Raw genomic sequence first — 23,614 nt, forward strand, 5'->3', positions numbered from 1 at the left:
AGTCCGCAGGCCGACGCTCTATCCACTGAGCCAAACCGGTTTTGGCTGGCTTTTCATTTTTTTAGAATTGCAAACTAAGGGAGGTAAGAGATCAACCAAAGGACTTGTATGCATGCATATAAGCAGAACCCATGGACACAGACAGTAGGGGAGTGAGGGCATGTGCGAGGGGGCAGGAACAGGCGGGGAGAGGTCAATGGGGGAAAAAGGAGACATATATAATATTTTAAACTATAAAGAATTAAAAATTTTTTCAAACAAAAAAAAATTACAAACTATGCTGTAATAAACATCCTTGTACATTCTATTCTATCTATATATGTAAAAGCCTAAGTGACTGGCTGACCGGCTTGTAGGAATGATGAGAACTGACCACCAGGGGGCAGACGCGTAACGCAGGAGCTGCTGAGCAACAGCAACTTTGCAGAGTGCCCTCTCGCACTCTGGGACCCCTCGGGGGATGTCAGACTGCCGGTTTCGGCCTGATCCCCGCAGGCCAGGCCGAGGGATCCCACCTGCCGGAGGGACCCCGCTCACTCTGTAGACGCCCTTCGAGCCCCGGCACCACCCCAGGTGCGGCCAGCTGGGGAGGGACCGCAAGAGGTTGGCTCCAGGGCATGTGCAGCCTATCTTGCCCAGTCCCACTCTGCCTGCCACCTTCTAATTAATTTACTTTCAGTGTGCACAAATCTGTGCACCGGGTCTCTAGTCTATATATAAAAGCCTAAGCAACCGTTCGACCGGCCAACTGGTAGCTATGACACGCACTGACCACCAGGGGGCACGTGCTTAACTCAGGAGCTGCCGAGCTGCGGTGACTTGGCAGCTGTGGTTCTCGGGTGATGCACCTGGAATCAGAGAGCAAGGAGCCCGATTCCAGGGTGCGTCACCCGAGAACTGCCCTCTCGCAATCCGGGACCCCATGGGGGATATCGGAGAGCCGGTTTCAGCCCAATCCCTGCATGCCAGGCCGAGGGACCCTACTGGTGCACAAATACGTGCACCGGGCCTCTGGTACTATAATAACTGTCTTTGTACATATAATTTGTGTTAGTTTTCCTTTCAGCATTAGACTTTTGTTTTTAACAAAAATTTTTCAGCCCTAGCTGGTTTGGCTTAGTGGATAGAGCATCAGCCCTGTGGACTGAAGGGTCCTGGGTTTGATTCTGGTCAAGCGCATGTATTTCTTGATTGCAGGCTCGATCCTCAGCCTTGGTCGAGGTGTGTGCAGGAGGCAACCAATCGATGTGTCTCTTTCACATTGATGTTTCTCTCTCTGTGTCTCTCCGCCTCTCTTCCACTCTGTCTAAAAATAAATGGAAAAATATCCTCAGGTGAGGATTAACAAAAATAATAATAATTGTTTAAAAAAGGTTTTTCAAATTGGGATTTTAGGTTTCTATGGAAGATAGTTCAAAGATTTAAGTGCTCTCATTGGGAGTGAGTACCTGAGAAAACAGTTCTTGTTCAAGGGGAGTAAAAAAATTATTTTCATCTTTGTAACTTTTTTACTTGTTTATATAACAGGTAAAGAAGCTTCTTAATAAAGTAGTACTCCGTGAATCTTGCTTTTATCGGAAATTAACAGATACCTCAAAAGATGAAGAAAACCACGAGGAGTCTGAAGCACTGCAAGAAGATATGCTAGGTTTGCGAGTATTATTTTAAAATTGTGCCACTATATAATTGTATTATTAATTAAAGAAAAAGTAAAATATGGTACCTTTTATATTATAGGAAACAGGTTGTTACTTCCAACACCAACAGTAAAACAGGAATCAAAGGATGTGGAAGAAAATGTTGGCCTTATTGTTTACAATGGTGCAATGGTAGATGTAGGAAGCCTGTTGCAAAAATTGGAAAAGAGTGAAAAAGTAAGAGCTGAAGTAGAGCAGAAGCTACAGTTACTAGAAGAAAAAACAGGTAAGAACAGAATTGGATGTGTCAGTACTTCTAACACCCTATTGGGATGTATACAGGGTGTCCCCCAAAAATGTATACACACTTAAACAGCTGGTAGCTCCATTTTGAAAATGAAATGTAGTTTAATAAATACTACCTTTATAATTATTCAGAGTGTATGTATATATTTTTGGGGGACACCCTACATACATACCTTTACATATATATCATATGTTTTAGTCTAGACCAGTGGTCGGCAAACTCATTAGTCAACAGAGCCAAAAATCAACAGTACAACGATTAAAATTTCTTTTGAGAGCCTAAAACCGACTTCTGTGCATGGGCCACGAAGTTTCAATCGCACTGTACTTGCGCGCCTGCACGTGGTATTTTGTGGAAGAGCCACACTCAAGGGGCCAAAGAACCGCATGTGGCTCGCGAGCTGCAGTTTGCTGACCACTGGTCTAGACCACATAATGTAACTTTACTTTTGACCATTTTGGTTAAAGGTAAGAAATTGCTTAGCTCTATAAGACTTAATCTTAGATCTTCATGTGTATTCTCAGGGTTTTGTTTTTTGCTGTTTCTTAAAAATATTTTTTTATTGATTTCAGAGAGGAAGGGAGAGAGAGATTGAAGCATCAGTGATGAGAGAGAGTCCTCATTGGCTCTCTCGTGCATGTCCCACCCCGAGGATCAAGCCTGCAACCAGGCATGTGCCCTGACTGGGAACTGAAGCTTGACCTCCTGGTACATAGGTTGACGCTCAACCATTGAGCCATATTCCACCGGGCATATTCTCAGGTTTCTTTATTGAAAGAAACATCCTTTTCATCCTTTTTTTTTTTTTAAGATCTGATTTTTATTTTATTTTTGTTACTCTTCACCCAAGGATTTTTTAAAAATATATTTTTATTGATATCAGAGGAAGGGAGAGGGGAAGAGAGAGAGAGAAACATCAATGATGAGAGAATCATTGATCAGCTGCCTCCCGCACACCCCCTACTGGGGATCGAGCCCGCAACCCGGGCTTGCGCCCTTGACCAGAATCGAACCCGGGACCCTTCAGTCCACAGGCTGACACTATATCCCCTGAGCCAAACTGGCTAGGGCAGTGGTTGGCAAACTGCGGCTCGCGAGCCACATACGGCTCTTTGGCCCCTTGAGTGTGGCTCTTCCACAAAATACCACGTGCAGGCGCTCAAGTACAGTGCGATTGAAACTTCATGGCCCATGTGCAGAAGTCGTTTTTCGGCTCTCCAAAGAAATTTTAATCGTTGTACTGTTGATTTTTTGGCTCTGTTGACTAATGAGTTTGCTGACCACTGGGCTAGGTCAACCCAAGGATATTTTTCCATTGATTTTTAGAAAGTGGAAGGGAGGAGGAAAGACAGAGAGAAACATTGGTATGAGAGAGACACATCAATTGGTTGTCTCCTGCAACCAGGGTGTGTGCCCTTGACCAGAATCGAACCTGGGACCCTTCAGTCCGAGGGCCGATGCTCTGTCCACTGAGCCAAACGGGCTAGGGCTTCATCCTCCTATTTTTTACCAGTTTCTGCTATTTTGTCTAATCTATGCAATCATCTAAAAATGGAACCTGGATTTTAGAAGTAATACTTAGATAAAACTTAAGTGAGTATTGCAGTTTGCTTTGTAATTTTTTTTTTGAAATTGACATTTGTGGGCTATTTTAAGGAATTGCATATGCTTTTTTTAATAGATGAAGATGAAAAAACCATATTAAATTTGGAGAATTCCAACAAAAGCCTTTCTGGTGAACTCAGAGAAGTTAAAAAGGACCTTAGTCAGTTACAAGATAACTTAAAGATTTCAGAAAATATGAATTTGCAATTTGAAAACCAACTGAATAAGACAATCAGAAACTTATCCACAGTAATGGATGAAATCCACACTGTTCTCAACAAGGTTAGTAGTTTTGTACTTCCAGTGTTTTCATAATTTATTCCAGTTTTTTAAATCTATTTCGCACTATTTCTTGGTGGTTTTTCTAGGAGCAAATAATGGTAGCGTTCTGTCCTTCATCAGATTGTTCAAAAGCAATTCCCTAAATATCGTATTTTTCTAGAACCTACTCAGGATGTCAACATGGTTTATGTAGACAGATTTCCTATAGCAACTTTTATTTGTATTCCTCAGTGAATTTGAATTTGAGGAAGATAAAACCACTCATTTCTTTTAAAAACCCATTTACTGTTGGGCAGAGTTGAGAAACTCTTTGGCACTCTCAAAATTAATTTACTAGTATTCTTCTGTTACTAGGAAAAAAATCCAGTAACTCAATGCCATTGTAAACTAACTTCAATAACAGAGATCTAAAATCCTTTCTCTTTCAGAACAAGAAGAAAAAAATCTATAGTGCAAGGAATTCACTGATGTTATTCCTTAGAACTGATCATTTCTTAGGGCTCAGATGGCTTTCTCAAATACTAGAAGCCATTCTACATAGAATTTAAAGATTTGAACATAGTTGCCCCACAGGGTCAATTTTCCATAGATACTAAAATGGAGTATCTCTCTTTACTATTTGTTATAGTTACATTTAAGAGATTCTTAATAAAATATACTTTTTCTTTGTTATTTTATATAGGATAATGTGAAGAGTGAAGATAAAGATCAGAAATCCAAGGAGAATGGTGCAAGTGTATGATAATACCTGTAGTGACGAAGAAATGGTGTTAAATAATGTAATATAAAAAATCATGATACAAGAATGTTTGGAAGTGATGCATGTTTGATTTTAGTAGTATAAATATCTGTTAGTACAAACGATGTATAAAGTTTTATGAATGTGAGAGTCTCTGCTTTTGAAAATTGCTTGTAATTCCTGGCATTCAAATTATTAAACACTCCTTGAGTGAAATAATTTTGCATTGCAAAATGTTTTAGGATCAACTTTGTTATAGTTTTAACACCAATAAACTTCATCAGTTTAATTGACAGTAGAATTTAATTACCAAATGTCTTTTATTAAAATACCTAGGGAAAAAAAGAAGAAATAAAAACCTAGAAAATTGCTGTAATTTTATTTATAGAATTATTCATTTTTTTAAAAAAAGTTTTAGTATTTTTAAATTTTAGTATAAATCATAAAATAGCATGCTCCTTAAGTTTTGCAAGTTTTTGACCCAGACTTTTTTTACTTGTCATAAAAGGATACTCCTTTAATATCTGTCTCTGAAAACATTCATTAAAAATTTAATTTATCCAACAGAGAGTACATAAAAAACTAAGAAGCAATTGACAGTTGATATTATCTATAGAAGGCTTTACATAGAATTAACAGTTCTAATGTTAATGTTACTGCTTTGAGTGAATTGTTTGACTTTCTAAGAAGAGCACCCATATTATAATTTTGAGGATTTTTTACAGTATATATCAAGTGTACAGTTTAGTACCAAGCCAGTAGATGTCACTATGATGTCTTAAGTTAAGCCTTGTATAATTAAAAATAATATTTTTTATTAGTCTGTGTACTTCCTTCAGAATTGAGTGGATACTTAAGAGTTGATTAGCAGCCGAAACCGGTTTGGCTCAGTGGATAGAGCGTCGGCCTGCGGACTGAGGGGTCCCGGGTTCGATTCCGGTCGGGGGCGTGTGCCTTGGTTGCGGGCATATCCCCAGTGGGGAGTGTGCAGGAGGCAGCTGATCGATGTTTCTCTCTCGTCGATGTTTCTAGCTCTCTGTCCCTCTCCCTTCCTCTCTGTGAAATATCAATAAAATATATTTAAAAAAAAAAAAAAAAGAGTTGATTAGCAGGCCCTTGCCGGTTTGGCTTAGTGCAGTAGTTGGCAAACTCATTAGTCAACAGAGCCAAATATCAACAGTACAACGATTGAAATTTCTTTTGAGAGCCAAATTTTTTAAACTTAAACTTCTTCTAACGCCACTTCTTCAAAATAGACTCGCCCAGGCCGTGGTATTTTGTGGAAGAGCCACACTCAAGGGGCCAAAGAGCTGCATGTGGCTCGCGAGCCGCAGTTTGCCAACCACGGGCTTAGTGGATAGAGCGTCTTCCTCGGACTGGAGGGTCACGGGTTTGATTCTGGTCAAGGGCACATACCTGGGTTGTGGGCTCCATCCCCAGTGGGGGGCGTGTGGGAGGCAGCCCATCAATGATTCTCATTAATGTTTCTATCTCTCTCTCTCCCTCTCCCTTCCTCTCTGAAATCAATAAAGATAATATTTTTTTTTAAAAAAGTTGATTAGCTGTTGAGTGGAAAAAGTAGGAAATGTGATATACTGTTAAACAGTGTTTCTAATCAGGTGGTAAATTTATCCCCAGAGGACATTTAGCAGTGTCTGAAGACATTTCTACTTGTCACAGCTAAGTGAGTTCTTACTAGCATCTAGGTGCTAGAGGCCAAGGATGTTGCTAAACATCCTACATTGCATAGGATAGCCCCTACAACGAAGAATTATATGTAACCCAAAATGTCAATAGTACCCATGTTGAAAAGCTCTGATTTAAAGTAATATATGGTTAAGTGATATGACTTTAAGTTCCTGTTTCTGGTCTTATGGTTTGTTGAACTCTGAAGTCAGATTACACATTGATCCATAATTATACAGTTATTTTTGCCATCTTTAGATTAAGATGAAACATTATAGGGTGGTTGGAAAGTTGTTTCTTAAGGAAAAAAATCTTGGAGATAAACTTGTAACTAAAAGACAGCGAAGAAGGTAGTTCTTTAATAGAGAATGTTTTTAAATGAGAAAAATAATTATAATGTTCACCTCTCAGACTTACTTTTCCCAGAGATAGTTGAGTCATAATAATACTGGAAGCATGGAGAAAAATAGGGAAATCTTTCCATTATATTATTTCTTGAAGGTAAATTTCTAAGCTAGGAAAACAAGTTACAATTTTCTAAGCTAGAAAATTTGGTTTTAAAGAAAATGAGGGAAAGAGCACCTGTGTTTGCCCCCCCACTTTTTTTTTCCAGAAGCTGTTTATTTTCTTTTGTCAGCCTTCTTTCCATTCTGTGGAAGAACAGCTTAAGACCACTCAGTGGTTGTTCCTACCCATTCAGTGGCAATGGGGCTGCAGACCAGTCTTCAGTGGCAGGCCAAGCACTGCAGTCTTTTTTTTTTCTTTTTTCTTCAACAGAGGAAGGCAGAAAGAGAAAAAGATAGAAATGTCAATGATGAGAGAGAATCATTGATCAGCTCCTCCTGCATGCCCACATTGGGGATCGAGCCTGCAACCCAGGCATGTGCCCTGACCTGGAATTGAACCGTGACCTCTTGATTCATAGGTCGACGCTCAACCACTGTGCCACACCAGCCGGATGTGAATGCTTCAGTCAATAGGAAACTGCTGAATAGGCACAAAGGGCACCTGCACACCTTCAGAGCATCCTGCAACCCCAGGCTCAGCATCAGTGAACTCAGGAGCTGGAGCATGCCGTTCAACCTAAAAATTCTCCTTAGTCTGTTTTATACTTTTACACTGTTTTGAGCCCTAGCCAGTTTGGCTCAGTGGATAGAGCATCGGCCTGCCTACCAAAGGGTCCCAGGTTTGATTCCGGTCAGGGGCACTTACCTCGGATGCAGGCTCCTCCCTGGCCCCAGTTAGAGTGCGTGCAGGAGGCAACCAATCGCTGTGTTTCTCTCACATTGATATTTCTCTATCCTTTCTCTTCTACTCTCTAAAATCAATGGAAAAATTTCCTTGGTTGAGGATTAAAAGAAATTGTTTTAACTGTATTGAATATTCAGAAGTAAAAATGCAGTCTATTCTCTTAACTGCTGTTCATTATCTCATTTGACATTAACCAAGTCAAAAAGTTTAATTATATAAACAGGTGATACATGATAAGATTTAATTTTACTTTCCAATCATTTTTATGTTCTCAGTGCCTGGAACATTTTTGGATATCTAATAGTTGGTTCAGTCATTATTGGACAGTTGAAATTTTAAGACTTCATTATTTCTAAAATTTGTCTTAGTTCCTTTTTAAAGAAATTATAGTAACATTTAGACTTTATTTATGTACACATTTCACTCCTCTCAAAATTTTCAGTTATATCCAACATGTACTTTTAAATATTTTACCTGGTCTGATCTCCTAACCACAACCTATTACTACTTAGAATTAGAGATGACTAATCATTGGCTTATGAATTCTTGTCCAACTTGCTTAAGTTTGTGTGCCCCTTTAAGATGATTTGAGGTGCTCTCGCCTTTCAGCCTAATAGTCCTGAAACCTTAATAATAAAGTTTTGTAGCTTGAATGAATGAATAGTTTTACTGGTGAAGAAAATAAGAATCTTTTTTTTTTTTTTAATATATTTTATTGATTTTTACAGAGAGGAAGAGAGAGGGATAGAGAGTTAGAAACATCGATGAGAGACATAGATCAGCTGCCTCCTGCACGCCCCCCACCGGGGATGTGCCCGCAACCAAGGCACATGCCCTTGACCAGAATCGAACCTGGGACCCTTCAGTCCGCAGGCCGACGCTCTATCCACTGAGCCAAACCGGTTATGGCGAAAATAAGAATCTTAATCCAGACATCCCGGGAGTGTGCCAGCCGCACGGAGCTGCAGCCATGGCTATAACCGCTGAGGGCGCCCGCAGGAGGGAGCGCGTCCTCTGCCTATTAGATGTGGACGGGACCCTCACGCCCGCTTGCCAGAAAATTGACCCTGAGGTGGCTGCCTTCCTGCAGAAGCTTCGAAGTAGGGTGCAGATCGGTGTGGTGGGCGGCTCCGACTATAAGATTGCTGAGCAGCTGGGAGAGGGGGATGAAGTCATTGAGAAGTTTGATTATGTGTTTGCTGAGAATGGGACAGTGCAATATAAGCATGGCCGACTGCTCTCCAAGCAGACCATCCAGAACCACCTAGGGGAGGAACTGCTGCAGGACTTGATCAACTTCTGCCTCCGCTACATGGCCCTGTTCAAATTGCCCAAGAAGCGTGGAACCTTTATTGAGTTCCAAAATGGCATGCTGACCATCTCACCCATCGGCTGAAGCTGCACCCTGGAGGAGTAGATCGAGTTCTCCGAACTGGACAAGAAGGAGAAGATCAGGGAGGAGTTTGTGGAAGCTCTGAAGACTGAGTTTGCTGGCAAAGGGCTGAGGTTCTCCCGATAAGGCATGATCAGCTTTGACATGTTGCCAGAGGGCTGGGACAAATGCTACTGCCTGGACAGCCTGGACCCAGAAAGCTTCGACACCATCCATTTCTTTGGAAACGAGACCAGCCCTGGTGGGAATGACTTGGAGATCTATGCCAGTCCCCAGACTGTGGGCCACAGTGTGGTCTCCCCTCAGGACACAGTACAGCGATGTCGTGAGATCTTTTTCCCAGAGACAGCCCATGAGGCATGACTGCCACTTCCAGAGACCTCCCCCCAGGCCTAACGGGCACCCTGGCCCTGGTGCTGGATGGGTGCCGGCCCCCCTCCTCTGGCCCAGGATACCTGCCTCACCTCACCTGCTGCAAGGCCAGGGTCTGTGCGGCGACTGCCCCCCGCAGCCGGCTCCTGGTGGCTGGCTCCGTCCTGCACCCCGATGGCCCTGGCTACAGCTGCTGCTTGTACTTGTGAACAGAACGGGTTTTTGTCTACACTGGAGGAGGTGTGTGTGAGTGTCTGTGCGGGACAGCCTCCCTGCCTTCCTGTCCCAGCCGGGGTGCGGAGCAGTGGGGAGGGTTTGTACTTGTGAGAACTTGATCACAAATATTAAAGTTCCCAACAAGGAAAAAAAAAAATCTTAATCCATTATAAAATCCAAAACTTAACCTCTGAATAAGGAGTGCGGGTTCTTGGGTATTAGCTTTCCAAATAGAAGAAAGAACTTCCTGCTTCTATTTCTGTTGTGAAATTGATGAGCCATCACAAGAGACGGTGGAACTGCTTGGATTACTAGAAATAATCCCAACATATTTTGGAGAAGCAAAGATTAGGCCTAATCCTCTGAAAATAGTCAACAAGGCAAAACCATTAAATAAAAATTTTGAATACGATCCAAGTAATGTGACAGGGTATTTCAGGATATTTGTAATATTACATTCCATAAAGAAGAAGATTCTAGAAATGACCAAGGGGGTAAGTTCAGAGTCATAATTAACCACTCACTGACACTCAATAGACTTGAAAAATCTCAGGAGTGATTTTGGTAATGATCTAATAACATCTAATTTTGGATGACACCAAATTTTATAGGTTTGTAGAATATTTTTTTTTAAATATATTTTATTGATTTTTTACAGAGAGGAAGAGAGAGAGAGGGATAGAGAGTTAGAAACATCGATGAGAGAGAAACATCGATCAGCTGCCTCCTGCACACCTCCTACTGGGGATGTGCCCGCAACCAAGGTACGTGCCCTTGACCGGAATCGAACCTGGGACCCTTCAGTCCGCAGGCCGACGCCCTATCCACTGAGCCAAACCGGTTTCGGCATGTAGAATATTTTTATATAATTAACCTCTGTATATTAACAATTTGAACAAATTGTGTTTCAAGAAATTTCAAAATCATGGGTGTTGTGTGTTTTTTTAACACTTTATCATTCATGTATTTTAGTAGAGTGAAACCTAAATAATGTATTTGTTAATAGTAATTCTTTGGGAAACTCTCAGTATAGGTGGAAAACAAAAGAAAGGTGTGAAGACCCTGAGCAGGACAGGCTGGAATAGGTGGGACAGATTAGCTGATTGACACCTTTTTGTATCTGCCTTCACTGTACCCTGAGAACTCACAGTAACCATGTGTTACAATATAACTGAGCCTCATCCCCTACACAGGGCAAGACTTGCAGAGAACATTCCATTGATTGTGTGCCCTTGGGCATTCTCTCTCTAATTCTGAAGAGTGGCCAGGATTTTTATCTTTGCTAAGGGTCAAAGCTTTGTGGACTTTTGCCAAAGGTGGACTTGGGAGGAATGACACTTGAAGAATTGGGCTTTTATGTTTTTGACAAATTTTAATGTTTATTTTACCACCAGTGGAGACTTATAAACTTGGACACAGGATCACAGACCATGATAATCCCAAAAGCCAGCTCTTGGGCACCTTCCCTGTGCTTCAGTTGAGGGACAAATCTCAAGTGTTTCACTCCTGTGGGGCACAGTCTTAGCCAAGATCAAAGGAAGGAATAGCAGGGATTTCTGCCACAGTAACAGCGTAATTGTGTTGTGCCTTAATACAAAGGTGGTCACTTATTTCTGGTAAGAAAAGCAGTATTTATGTAAAAACCAGCCCTAGCTGGTTTGGCTCAGTGGATAGAGTGTCAGCGTGCAGATTGAAGTGTCCCGGATTCAATTCCGGTCAAGGGCACATGCTCAGGTTGCAGGTTTGATCCCTAGTAGGAGGCATGCAGGAGGCAGCCAATCAATGATTCTCTGTCATCATTGATGTTTCTATCTCTCCCTCTCTGAAATCAATAAAGATATATTTAAAAAAAAACAACAGGCCGAAACCGGTTTGGCTCAGTGGATAGAGCATCAGCCTGGGGACTGAAAGGTCCCAGGTTCGATTCCGGTCAAGGGCATGTACCTTGGTTGCGGGCACATCCTCAGTGGGAGGTGTGCAGGAGGCAGCTGATCGATGTTTCTCTCTCATCGATGTTTCTAGCTCTCTATCCCTCTCCCTTCCTCTCTGTGAAATATCAATAAAATATATTAAAAAAAAAAACAAAAACAGGAGATAACCAAGATTGCAGCAGCATAGATAAACACCTAAACTGCCACCTGGCACAACAATTTAAAAACTACAACTAAAAGACAAAATGGACATCATCCAGAACCACAGGAAGGCTGGCTGAGTGGAAATTCTACAACTAGAAGGAAAGAGAAAAGCACACTGAGACTCAGAGGAGCTGCAGGAGGCAGAGGTACTGAGACGCGTGAGCAGAGAGGGCTGACAACTGAGTACATGGCTGGCTTTCTCAACCGGGAGGGAGACAAAAGCTCCCAACTGCACTGAACTCCAGTTCCAGGCGAGACTCTGGGGACCCAGACTCATACGGGGAGAAACTGGACTGTCAGGAAAGAGAACAGCACACTGAGACTCAGAGGAACTGCAGGAGGCAGAAGTACCGAGGTGCGCGTGTGCGGAGAGGGCTGGCAACTGAGTACGCGGCTGGCTTTCTCAATCAGGAGGGAGACAAAAGCTCCTGATGGCTCTGAACTCCAGTTCTGGGCGAGACTCTGGGAACTCAGACTCATTCGGGGAGAAACTGGACTGCCTGGCAGCAGGCGAAACTCGAGGGCGGCATTCTCTCAGAGGTACTTGCAGCAGTTATCGCGGGACACTAAGACCCAGGGACCTCTTAGGGCAGGGCTAATGGGAAGCCATTGCTGTCTGCTCCGCCCTGAGACTCTGCCCCATCCAAGCTGAGCACAGAGGCTTTTGCAAGTCTTGTCTCATAAGGGTATCTCCAGCACAGAAGTTCTCCCAGAGTAGACACAGCTGATCCTCACAGCCAATTGGCCTGGAGATCAATTACTCCCAGTGATACCAACAACAATCAAGGCTTAACTACAACAAGACTGTGCACACAGCCCACAAAGGGGTGCACCAAGAGTGTCCACCTCAGGTAACTGGGGAGGCTGAGCCACTGGGCCCTATAGGACACCTAGCACACAAAGCCACTCTAGCAACTTAGGGAAGCAGCCAAAATGCATAGACAAAGAAAGAGGTCACAAATGAAAGAAATGGAGGAAAGCAAAACGACTGGATATAGAGTTCAAAACCACTGTTATAAGGTTTTTCAAGAATTTTCTAAGAAAGGCTGATAAATTTAGTGAGACCCTCAAGGATAATGAAAAAGGACCAACTAGAAATTAAGCATACACTGACTGAAATAAAAAATAATATACAGAGATCCAACAGCAGACTAGAGGATTGCAAGAATCAAGTCAAAGATTTGAAATACAAAGAAGTAAAAAACACCCAACCAGAAAAGCAAAAAGAAAAAAGAATCCAAAGATATGAAGATAGTGCAAGGAGCCTCTGGGACAACTTCAAGCGTACCAACATCCGAATTATGGGGGTGCCAGAAGAAGAGAGAGAGCAAGATACTGAAAACCTATTTGAAGAAATAATGACCAAAAACTTCCCCCACCTGGTGAAAGAAATAGACTTACAAGTCCAGGAAGCACAGAGAACCCCAAACAAAAGGAATCCAAAGAGGTCCACACCAAGACACATCATAATTAAAATGCCAAGGGCAAAAGACAGAGAATAAAAGCAGCAAGAGAAAAACAGTTACCTACCTACAAGGGAGCACCCATACGATTGTCAGCTGATTTCTCAACAGAAACTATGCAGGCCAGACGGGAGTGGCAAGAAATATTCAAAGTAATGAATAGCAAGAACCTACAACCAAGATTACTCTACCCAGCAAAGCTATCATTTAGAATTGAAGGTCAGATAAAGAGCTTCACAGATAAGAAAAAGTTAAAGGAGTTCATCACCGCCAAACCAGTATTATATGAAATGCTGAAAGGTATTCTTTAAGAAGAGGAAGAAGAAAAAGGTAAAGAGAAAAATTATGAACAACAAATACATATCTATCAACAAGTGAATCTAAAAATCAAGTGAATAAAAAATCTGATGAACAGAATAAACTGGTGAATATAATAGAATCAGGGGCATAGAAAGGGAGTGGACTGACAGTTCTCAGGGGGAAAGGGGTGTGGGGGGTGTGGGAAGAGACAGGACAAAAATTGTACACCAATGGATGAGGACAGTGTGGGGGAGGGTAAGGGCAGAGGGTGGGGTGGGAACCAGGTGGAGGGGAGCTATGGGCAGAAAAAAGAGGAACAATTGTAATCTGAACAATAAAGATTTTTTTAAAATATATTTTATTGATTTTTTACAGAGAGGAAGGGAGAGGGAGAGAGAGTTAGAAACATCGATGAAAGGGAAACATCAATCAGCTGCCTCCTGCACACCCCCCACTGGGGATGTGCCCGCAACCAAGGTACATGCCCTTGACCAGAATCAAACCTGGGACCATTGAGTCTGCAGGCCAACGCTCTATCCACTCTGCCAAACCAGTTAGGGCTGAACAATAAAGATTTATTTTAAAAAATAATAATAATAAATAAAAAGCTTTCAGGGGGAAAAAAAGTTTAGAAACATAACTTTCTGCTAAAGGAATTTGGAATATGTTAAACATGGATGAGTTTGTTTATTAGAACATGGACAAAAGGTATAGATGTATTAGGGAGTCTATCCATGGATATCCATGTTCACAGGGCATTAAAATGTTTGGTGAAAACAGGTAATGCTACTTGTATATGCCTAGATGGAATTGACAGTTTCAGCAGGGAAGGAATCGTATCTTCAGTGGTTGGCTTTGTGAGTTCTTTCTGAGCCAGGTAATAACTGAACCTTGAGCGGCTACTCGGAGCCTGAATTGGATTCCCTTAACTATTTAGATCTCCACTTACTAGAATTCCTAAAAAATACTACCGTGATGAGTATAGATTCTTTTTTTCTAAATTCTTTATTGTTGAAAGTATTACATATTTCTCCTTTTTCCCCATTGACCTCTCCCTGGCCGCACCCGCCCCCCAGCACATGCCCCCCCACTACTGTTTGTGTCCATTGGTTATGCTTATATACATGCATACAAGTCCTTTGGTTGATCTCTTATCCCCCTGCCCCCTTGGTTGATCTCTTACCCGCCCCTGCCCCCCCACCTTCCCCTGCTTTCCCTCTGAGGTGTGAGGGTCTGTTAGATGCTTCTCTGTCCCTGGGATCTTTTTTTTTTTTTTCATTGGTTTATGTTGTTAATTATATTCCACAAATTGTAGATTCTTTTTTAGGGTTTAACGTGATACTAAAGGGCCTTCATAGCACCCAGACAGTCATATACATAGTGTAGAAGGAACACTGCTTCCCTCCTTTCCTTTGTGGCCTTTCTAGCCCAGAATGCTCTCATCATACCTTTGCAAGTGCTCAAGTTAATCCTGGCATTGTGGATCTGAGATAACTTGGGTGGGTTTTTGTTGACAGAGGCTGTGTAGATTTTCTCCTAATGATGTGAAGTCAAAGTAGGTACAAAAGGCAGGAATTGATTTTAGGCAAAGGATTGAAGTGAACACAGTAATCAGAGGCACCTTAAAGGCTCCTCTATAGGACATGTAGTGTGCAGCACATTTTCTGGTTTAACTGCAATGCAGTTGCCATGTCTGTGGGTTCCAGGAAAGAAACTGGTTCTACTAAAATTTTGTATTCAGATTGTTTTGAAGTCAATTAAAATTAATACCTAAGGCCCAGCCAGCATGGCTCAGTGGTTGAACATCGACCTATGAACCAGTCAGGGCACATGCCTGGGTTGCAGGTTCAATCCCCATTGTGGGACGTGCAAGATGCAGCCAATCAATGACTCTCTCATCATTGATGATTTTCTCTCTCCCCCTCATTAAAAATTACCCTCTCTGCCCTAGCCGGTTTGGCTGGGTGGATAGAGCTTCGGCCTGTGGACCAAAAAGTCCTGGGTTTGATTCCAGTCAAGGGCACGTACCTCGGTTGCAGGCTCCTCCCGGCCCGGGCCCTGCTCAGGGCTCATGCAGGAGGCAAACAATCGATGTGTTTCTTTCACATCAATGTTTCTCTCTGTCTTTCCCTCTCTCTTCCACTCTCCCTAAAATATCAATGGAAAAATATCCTCTGGCAAGGATTAACAAAAAAAAGATTAAAAGAAAAATTACCCTCTCTAAAATCAATAAAAAATATATTTAAAAAATTAATATATAAGAATTTCTTTACAAATTGTTTTTGTTAAGTGAAACTTAGTGGAATGATAAACATTTTTCAGGAATTATTCACACATTTCACTGCCTTATTTTTTTTATTCATAAAGTGGGTGATATTTAGGACATAATTTATTATCTAAACTGGGAACCTTTTGAGAGAAGAAGAAGGTGCTGAAAATAATTATATACACTGAATGGCCAGATTATTATGATCTCTGAACGCATAATAATCTGGCCACTCAGTGTATATTCGCGACCCACAGGTTGAGAACCGCTAGCAGGGTCACCTAAGACCATCGGAAAACACAGATATTTACATTACGATTCATGACAGTAGCAAAATTACAGTTATGAAGTAGCAACGAAAATAATTTTATGGTTGGGGGTCACCACAACATGAGGAACTGTATTGAAGGGTCGCGGCATTAGAAAGGTTGAGAACCACCGGTCTAAAGCAAACTGATTCTTGCCTACTTACATATTATTCACCTTATGGGTAATATTGACCCTCTTTTGGTGTTCACTAGTTGAAAAACAAGCCTCAGCCTCAGGTTTGTACACGAATGAAGATTAAGTCCCAAATTACTTTTGACTATAAATTATATAGTTTTTCTTAAGTGTATAGAGGACATATGATGTCAGATAGTCATTGAGTCAGCTCCTTATTTCAGCCCCATTAATGATGGAGTCTGAATGTGATCATTAGGCCTAACCTGAGGCAGTGGTTCTTAAACTAGCATGCATCAGAATCACCTGGAAGGCTCATTAAAATACTGATGGGAACTAGAGTTTCTGATTGAGGAGGTCTAGGGTAGAGCCCCAGAATTTGCATTTCTAACAAGTGCCAGGTACTGACTGCCGCTGCTGTTCTAGATTAACCAGAGAACCTCCGAACTAAGGTATACACACACAGCAGTTAATTCCCTACTTAATATGTGAATGAAAACATTAACAACAACAAAAAACTCCGAGAAAAGCAGCAGTTGCCTTGGAGATATTCTGAGCAACTTGGACTTTTTCTTTAAGGGTAAATATTACTACATTGGATAAGCTATATTTGTTGAATTAATGAATGCAAATCTAGGAACCTGCAGGATAGCACTTTGAAAAGCTACTTTAAGATAGTTTTTTATGGGAAAGGTCATAACTGCTCAAGCAACTGAATTAAGCTCAGGAAAATCAATTATCTATATAGGTTTCTTTGTTTTCACTGCTCACCCTCAAGCTGAAAAGTGGCTAATTCCTTTGTGAGATATTAAATTCTGAACAATCTGCCCAGCTGCGTGGCTCAGTGGTTGAGCGCCAGTCCAGGAACCAAAAGGTCACCAGTTCTGGTCAGGGCATATGCCCGGGTTTCAGGCTCTATCCCTGGTAGGGAGTGTGCAGAAGGCAGCCAATCGATGATTCTTATCCTTGATGTTTCTTTCCCTCTCCCTCTCTGAAATCAATTAAAGGATAATTTTTAAAAATTCTGAACAACCTAATACGGAGTGTCTATGTGTGGTCAGCGTGGTCTCTACTGTCTATTGGGTGAGTGCTGAGTAGGATGCTCAGACATAATGTGAAGGTTAAGTGCTTCCTGTGAGGGGACCTGTCACCTGGCTTGGGCAGGAACATAGAGTAGGTTGCTGGGCTGAGAGGGGGGAAAAATTGAGATGGTCAGCAGGGGAGGAAGTAAATAGACAACAAAGACTTTTTGACAATGAGATCTCAAGAAAATGAAGGCAAAGATTAGGCAGATATCAGAAGCAATAAGGGAGCTTATCTTGAAAATATGTTTGAGCAAAAGCTATCATTTCAATTCCAGATTCTCTGTCTCCAGCCAGAGGTTAGTCATCTGCCTGAATCTCAAAGGGACTAACTAATCTTCAAGGTAGTGAGTTCACCCTCTGAAGCCTTAACCAAAGAACCTTGTGTTTTCTTCGTGAGGCAAAAGGGAGTTTCCATGACTAGTTAGGCCCTCATGGAGAAATTGCTTTGAATGGGCAAGGCAGTGGTGAGAGAAACTTAATTGGGCTAAGTTAGATACATTTCCAAACTGTTGCTCCATTGAGTTCCAGAACTAGAGTATGTTGGTAGTCAATGGGACTGGTGATGTGTGGGGGTCATCCTGTGTTGCTCCCCCAGGCCCTACCCAGGGTGGACAGTAATTCAGATTACTGTGTACAGGCTGACTTCACTGCCCAAAGGTCTAATCTGGTGGATGGAGAGAGTAAAGGGGGGTGAGGAGATGGCAATCCTCTAGGCTGTGTCAGTCTTACTGAAAATCAGGCAGAGTATAATCTTAATTGCAGGGAAGTTGATCAGTTTGAATTAGAACTCAGCCAGTGGTAGGGCCATGTAGACAGAAGCAAGCCCCTCAAAAAGAGAGTATTTAGCAGATTGTCAGGACCCCAACCACAGTGGCAGGAGTCAGAAGCAGGCCCCAAATTCAGCAAACAATTTAGGCAGTAGTAAAGATAGAGGTTCATTTATACGATTTTGATTGAAGCCAAGAGCCCTGTAAGGGTGGTGGCATTTGGGTTTATACCACATTTAGGACAATAAAAGTAATACATTCTAGCCATTGGTGTGATGAACACCCTAAAATGTCAGGCTGCTTGGATTAGCTCAAAAACCTCGTGCGGCTAAATGTGCAGTTTAGAGAGAACCTACTTACAGCAGTGCAGGGCTAAAATGCAGGGTTAACCACAGGTGGTTTTACAAAGATTTATTAATCAAAAATATCTAGGCATTTTAATATATTTAATATGTTTTGCTAGAGCCAGACTAACTTCAAATTGCATGAAATCAAATTCAGAGGAAATCAGGATTTGGAATAAAAGAAGAACTCTGCCATTCAGATGCTAAGCCTTGAGCTCTGCTGTTAATTTCCCTGTCTGATATTTATTTTTTAAAATATATTTTATTGATTTTTTTACAGAGAGGAAGGGAGAGGGATAGAGAGTTAGAAACATTGAAGAGAGAGAAACATCCATCAGCTGCCTCCTGTACGTCCTCTACTGGGGATGTGCCCACAACCAAGGTACATGCCCTTGACCGGAATCGAACCTGGGACCCTTCAGTCCAAAGGCCGACACTCTATCCACTGAGCCAAACCGGTTAGGACGACAAATTCTTTGCATATCAGAATCAAGGGTCATATCAGAGTTTGGAAAATTGATAGAGCACTTAGTAGTCTATGCTTCAGCAAAAAAAGAAGAAAAAAAAAAGAAAAACTTGGTCATGTTATTTTCCCCATTCTAAAGGCAAGAAAATGCAACCAAAAAAATAAGAAGTTATTCCATCGTGGTGCCCAAATAAATGGTAAAGTTTCAATATTTCACATCCCTGGGCTTCTATAAAACCTCAGAGCCACTTCCTAGTTGAACCTGTCTTTTTATAAGAGTGCATCTCTAAATGCAGCTGACTGTTTACCTCAAGCCTTTTTATCTTCCTTCCGGCAGGGAAAGAGCAGAATCTCCTCCTAATATAGTATAAAGAATAAATATTTAATGGCCATTCATTTTCTTTCTTAGCTAGATGGACCTGTTGAAAGCCAGTTCCTGGCCACACAAAGACCGCTTGCCATTTCTGACTATGACATAAATATTTAATTAAAACCTACTTTAACCCATTCTTCCTTAAGGCATAAAGTACACTTATAACCTTGGGCTACACTTATGCCATGTTCCAAATCCATCTGTTATTTGTCCCAGGCCTTTTGCACTCAGGAGGCATTCACCTGGCTGTGAAATGTTTCCAGAGGTGAATATTTAACCTTTGTGCTACTGTTTTCAGAAGAGCACCAACCCACCACCATGAGAACTGGAATTTGAAATGAAACAAGAATTCTGTGCTATTCTAAAGCTAATCCTTTCAGCCACAGTTGGTTCTGTAATGTCTTGGTCATGTTAGCTCTTCATGGTGTGGGGTCTCCAGCAGTCTGCAGATCACCGCGAAAAACGGAAGCTTGCCCTGGTCAGTGTGGTTAGTCGGTTGGAGTGTTTTCCACCATGAAAGGGAGGCAGGTTCAATTCCCAGTCAGGGCACATACCAAGGTTTTGAATTCAACTCCTGGTCAACACACATATGGGAGGCAATTGGTCAATGTTTCTCTCTCTCTCAAATCAATATAAAATAAAAATTTTAGCCCAGATGGTGTGGTCCAATGGTTGAACATCAACCTATGAACCAGGAGGTCATGGTTTGATTTCCGGTCAGGTCACATGCCCGGTTGTGAGGCAGCCAGTCAATGATTCTCTCTCATCATTGATGTTTCTCTCTCTCCCTCTCCCTTCCTCTCTGAAATCAATAAAAAAATATATTTTTAATTTAAAAACAAAAAAGCCAGCCAATGTGGCTCAGTGGTTGAGCATTGACTCATGAACCAGACGGTTCCTCTCTAAATTAAATAAAAACATATTTTAAAATAGTATTAAAAAAAACTGAAGGGCCCTAACTGGTTTGGCTCAGTGGATAGAGCGTCGGCCTGTGGACTGAAGGGTCCCAGGTTCGATTCCGGTCAGGGGCATGTACCTTGGTTGCGGGCACATCCCCAGTGGGGAGTGTGCAGGAGGCAGCTGATCGATGTTTCTCTCATCGATGTTTCTAACTCTCTATCCCTCTCCCTTCCTCTCTGTAAAAAAGTCAATAAAATATATTAAAAAAACCCAAAAAACTGAAGGCAAGGAAAAAAAACTGCAATGCACACGCTTCTTGCTTTCCTTGGCATTCAACATTGCTTCAGCAGTCCTCTTGTTTTAAATGATTAAGGATTTGTCTTAAATATTCTTTAACAAATAGCAGACCAGTTCCTGTTTCCTGAGCCAACCTTTTTCTGCTTGAATAGCTCAAAAGTTTTTGAAGAAAGTCATCATTTGATTCCTTTGATTATGAAGTCACACAAACACTCCTGTTATGATTATTGAGAGAATGGGTAGTTATTCTGTTGATTATATACAGATCTAGGAACCATGTCAGGCATCAAGGCATGTGCCCTGTGACAACTGGAAAAAGTAAAAGGTTGAAATGTCATGGTGTAAGTATAAGAAATAGGAACCTAATAGAGATGGTGTGCAGGGGTCCTCTAACTTTTTAAACAGGGGGCCAGTTCACTGTCCCTCAGACCGTTGGTAGGGCCGGACTATAGTTTAAAAAAAAAAACTATGAACAAATTCCTACATGCACTGCGGGCCTGGGACGAGTCGGCTGCTAAGCAGGACAGGCAGTGGCACCCGGCGGGCCGGATAAATGTCCTCAGTGGGCTGCATGTGGCCCACAGGCCGTAGTTTGAGGACGCCTGGTGGGGTTTAGTCAGTGCAAACAGGAAAGCATTGATTAACCTGGCATATGAAAACAGGCTATATAACTTGATTTGTTGTTTTGTTTTGTTAATCCTCAACTGAGGGTATTTTTCCCACTGCTTTTCAGAGAGTGAAAGAAGGAAGGAGGAGAGAAACAGAGGAGAGAGAGACACTGATGTGAGAGAGACACATTGACTGGTTGCCTCCCGCACTCTCCCTGACCAGGGGCCAGGAGTGAACCTTCGGCCCAGGTGCCCTTGACAGGAATGGAACCCAGGATACTTCGGTGCGCAGGCTGATGCTCCAAGCCCTGAGCAGGCCCGGCCAGGGCCAGTTTTATTACTTACAAAATTATAAGAACCCAACTTTCAGCTTTATTCCACACTAAAAAAGAAAACAGCTAACCAGGCCAGCTGTGATTTAATGGTACTTGTATGAATAGTAAAACTCTTTATTAAACCTCTTAAAATAACAGTTGAAAGTCTAAGCTGCAGGGTCAGGGCCACTCCTATCTTGCACTGTTCCCAGCAGTAACTACTTCAATGCCATCTTGCCCAGCTCACAATGCTTCCCACCTGTAAAGGGACTGTGCATTATTAACCTTTAACTTTAATTACTTGGAGCAAATGTATATTCTTTCAGGTCACGACAAAGGTTCTCATACCTTTACAAAATACCTTCAAAACAACACTCTCAAATGAAACTGGCTTTACATCCAAATTTTAATTGAGACAATGATAGAGGAAATATAAATCAGAACAGAGAAAGCTTGGGATAAGGAAATATGCTAGAACTCTGGAATTTTGCATAATAAGGTATAGTTTACAAAGTGATTGTAAGAAATTATACTTTGAAAAATCTGTGTTACATAGTATAATGGATAGTCTTATTTCAGTTTTATTTTACCCCTCTTCTATCCTAAGTCTTACCCTAAATCCGTGGTCGGCAAACTGCGGCTTACGAGCCACATGCGGCTCTTTGGCCCCTTGAGTGTGGCTCTTCCACAAAATACCACGGCCTGGGCGAGTCTATTTTGAAGAAGTGACATTAGAAGAAGTTTAAGTTTAAAAAATTTGGCTCTCAAAAGAAATTTCAATCGTTGTACTGTTGATACTTGGCTCTGTTGACTAATGAGTTTGCCGACCACTGGCCTAGTGGATAGAGTGTCGGCCCGAGGACTGAAGAAGGGTCCTGGCTTCGATTCCAGTCAAGGACATGTGCCTTGGTTTCGGGATTGAGCCCCAATAGGGGGCATGCAGGAGGCAGCTGATCAATGTTTCTCTCTCATCGATGTTTTTAACTCTCTATCCCTTTCCCTTCCTCTCTGTAAAAATCAATAAAATATATATATTTTTAAAAGTTACATGAGCCCTAGCTGGTTTGGCTCAGTGGATAGAGTGTTGGCCTGTGGACTCAGGGTCCTAGGTTCGATTCCGATCAAGGGCACATGCCCAGGTTGTGGGCTCGATCCCCAGTAGGGTGTTTGCAGGAGGCAGCCAATCAATGATTCTCTCTCATCATTGATGTTTCTATCTCTCTTTCCCTCTCCTTTCCTCTCTGATATCAATAAAAACATATTTTAAAAAATGTTACATGATACAGCTTTTTCTCATCTTCCCAGTTTGTGGGGTGGAACCCTGAGGGGATGAACCAGAACTGTGGGGCTCTACCTCAGATCACACAGACATTTAGGGGACTGTTGGCCTGCCAAACCTTGGAACACAAGCTGAAGGCTCCACCCAGCTTCATAAAGAGGGGAAAACATTTGGATTGCTTTTCTTAGTTCTCATGATAGATACCAAATAAAAACAAGATGTCTCGGATTCTCTTCATAATGAACTGGAATTCAGGGAAATTTACTTAAAATTCTTCTTTAAGAGCCTGTACTATTTTTGGAAAAACAGGTTATGATAGATGCAGTTTAAGAATGATGTAGCTGTGATGAACTGATCAGAAACTGATGTGTAGCTGCTTTGGCAATAACGTCAGCCATCTCTCTCTGTTCTTGCTCAGTGCCCGACATGGTTTCTAGCATAAACTTCTTTGGGACATCAACATTGCGTTAGGTGACTTGAGTTAGGCACTTTGATACATAAAGTCCTTTGTGGTTTCTCTTTTTCATTTGCAAATGTTGAGCATAGGGGTTTAAGAATGGAGATGTTGTCAACCATAATGGAAAGGAATCAGACATCAAATGTTTGAGGGTAAAGAGTAGATGAATGAGAGCTGCAGAGGGCAGATAGCTTCATTCTGGATGCTTAGGAAGGGGCTGTCCCAAACATTTGGGTTGTGAATGCTATATTGAGTCAAACATGGTGAAATAAGTTATTTTTGCTCATTACCCTCTGTTCAAAGCCACTAAAAATACAAAAGAAATTAAATAGAGGTAAAATTATCACCTCCCAGGAAAGAACAGCCACAACTACCTCGAAGTGAGCATGCACCTCCACTCTTAGACCTTGAGCAATACGTATTTTTCCCACAAGTGCCAGAGTCTTTAAAGGAATATTCTTGGTTAGAGCAATCTGCTAAACCATCAAGGACAGGCCACTGTAGCCCTCGCCAGTTTGGCTCAGTGGATAGAGTGTAGACCCGTGGACTGAAGGGTCCCAGGTTCGATTCCGGTGCCCTGGGCCAGGCGTGTGCAGATCAATCACATTGATGTTTCTCTCTCTCTGTCTCT

At 41.9% G+C, this 23,614-nt stretch overlaps 1 protein-coding gene and 1 pseudogene across 6 annotated transcripts in view; both read left to right on the forward strand.

The window, feature by feature from the left end:
* The window catches only part of CCAR1 (cell division cycle and apoptosis regulator 1), a 53,825-nt gene extending 48,173 nt beyond the window's left edge, over positions 1-5,652 (forward strand). For all 5 annotated transcript variants that reach the window (XM_080687996.1, XM_080687993.1, XM_080687995.1 and 2 more), the window contains 4 exons: positions 1,528-1,648; positions 1,738-1,923; positions 3,626-3,831; positions 4,514-5,652. In XM_080687996.1, the coding sequence (XP_080544122.1) occupies positions 1,528-1,648; positions 1,738-1,923; positions 3,626-3,831; positions 4,514-4,573 (573 nt within the window). In that variant the 3' untranslated portion in view covers positions 4,574-5,652. The remainder of the gene's footprint in view (positions 1-1,527; positions 1,649-1,737; positions 1,924-3,625; positions 3,832-4,513) is intronic.
* A 2,825-nt stretch (positions 5,653-8,477) lies between these two features.
* Positions 8,478-9,353, forward strand: LOC308257876 (phosphomannomutase 1-like; annotated as a pseudogene). The gene has a single exon. The product of its transcript is annotated as a phosphomannomutase 1-like (transcript).
* The last annotated feature ends 14,261 nt before the right edge of the window (positions 9,354-23,614 follow it).

This window comes from Plecotus auritus, assembly GCF_963455305.1.
Source record: "Plecotus auritus genome assembly, chromosome: 9".
NCBI lineage: Eukaryota > Metazoa > Chordata > Mammalia > Chiroptera > Vespertilionidae > Plecotus > Plecotus auritus.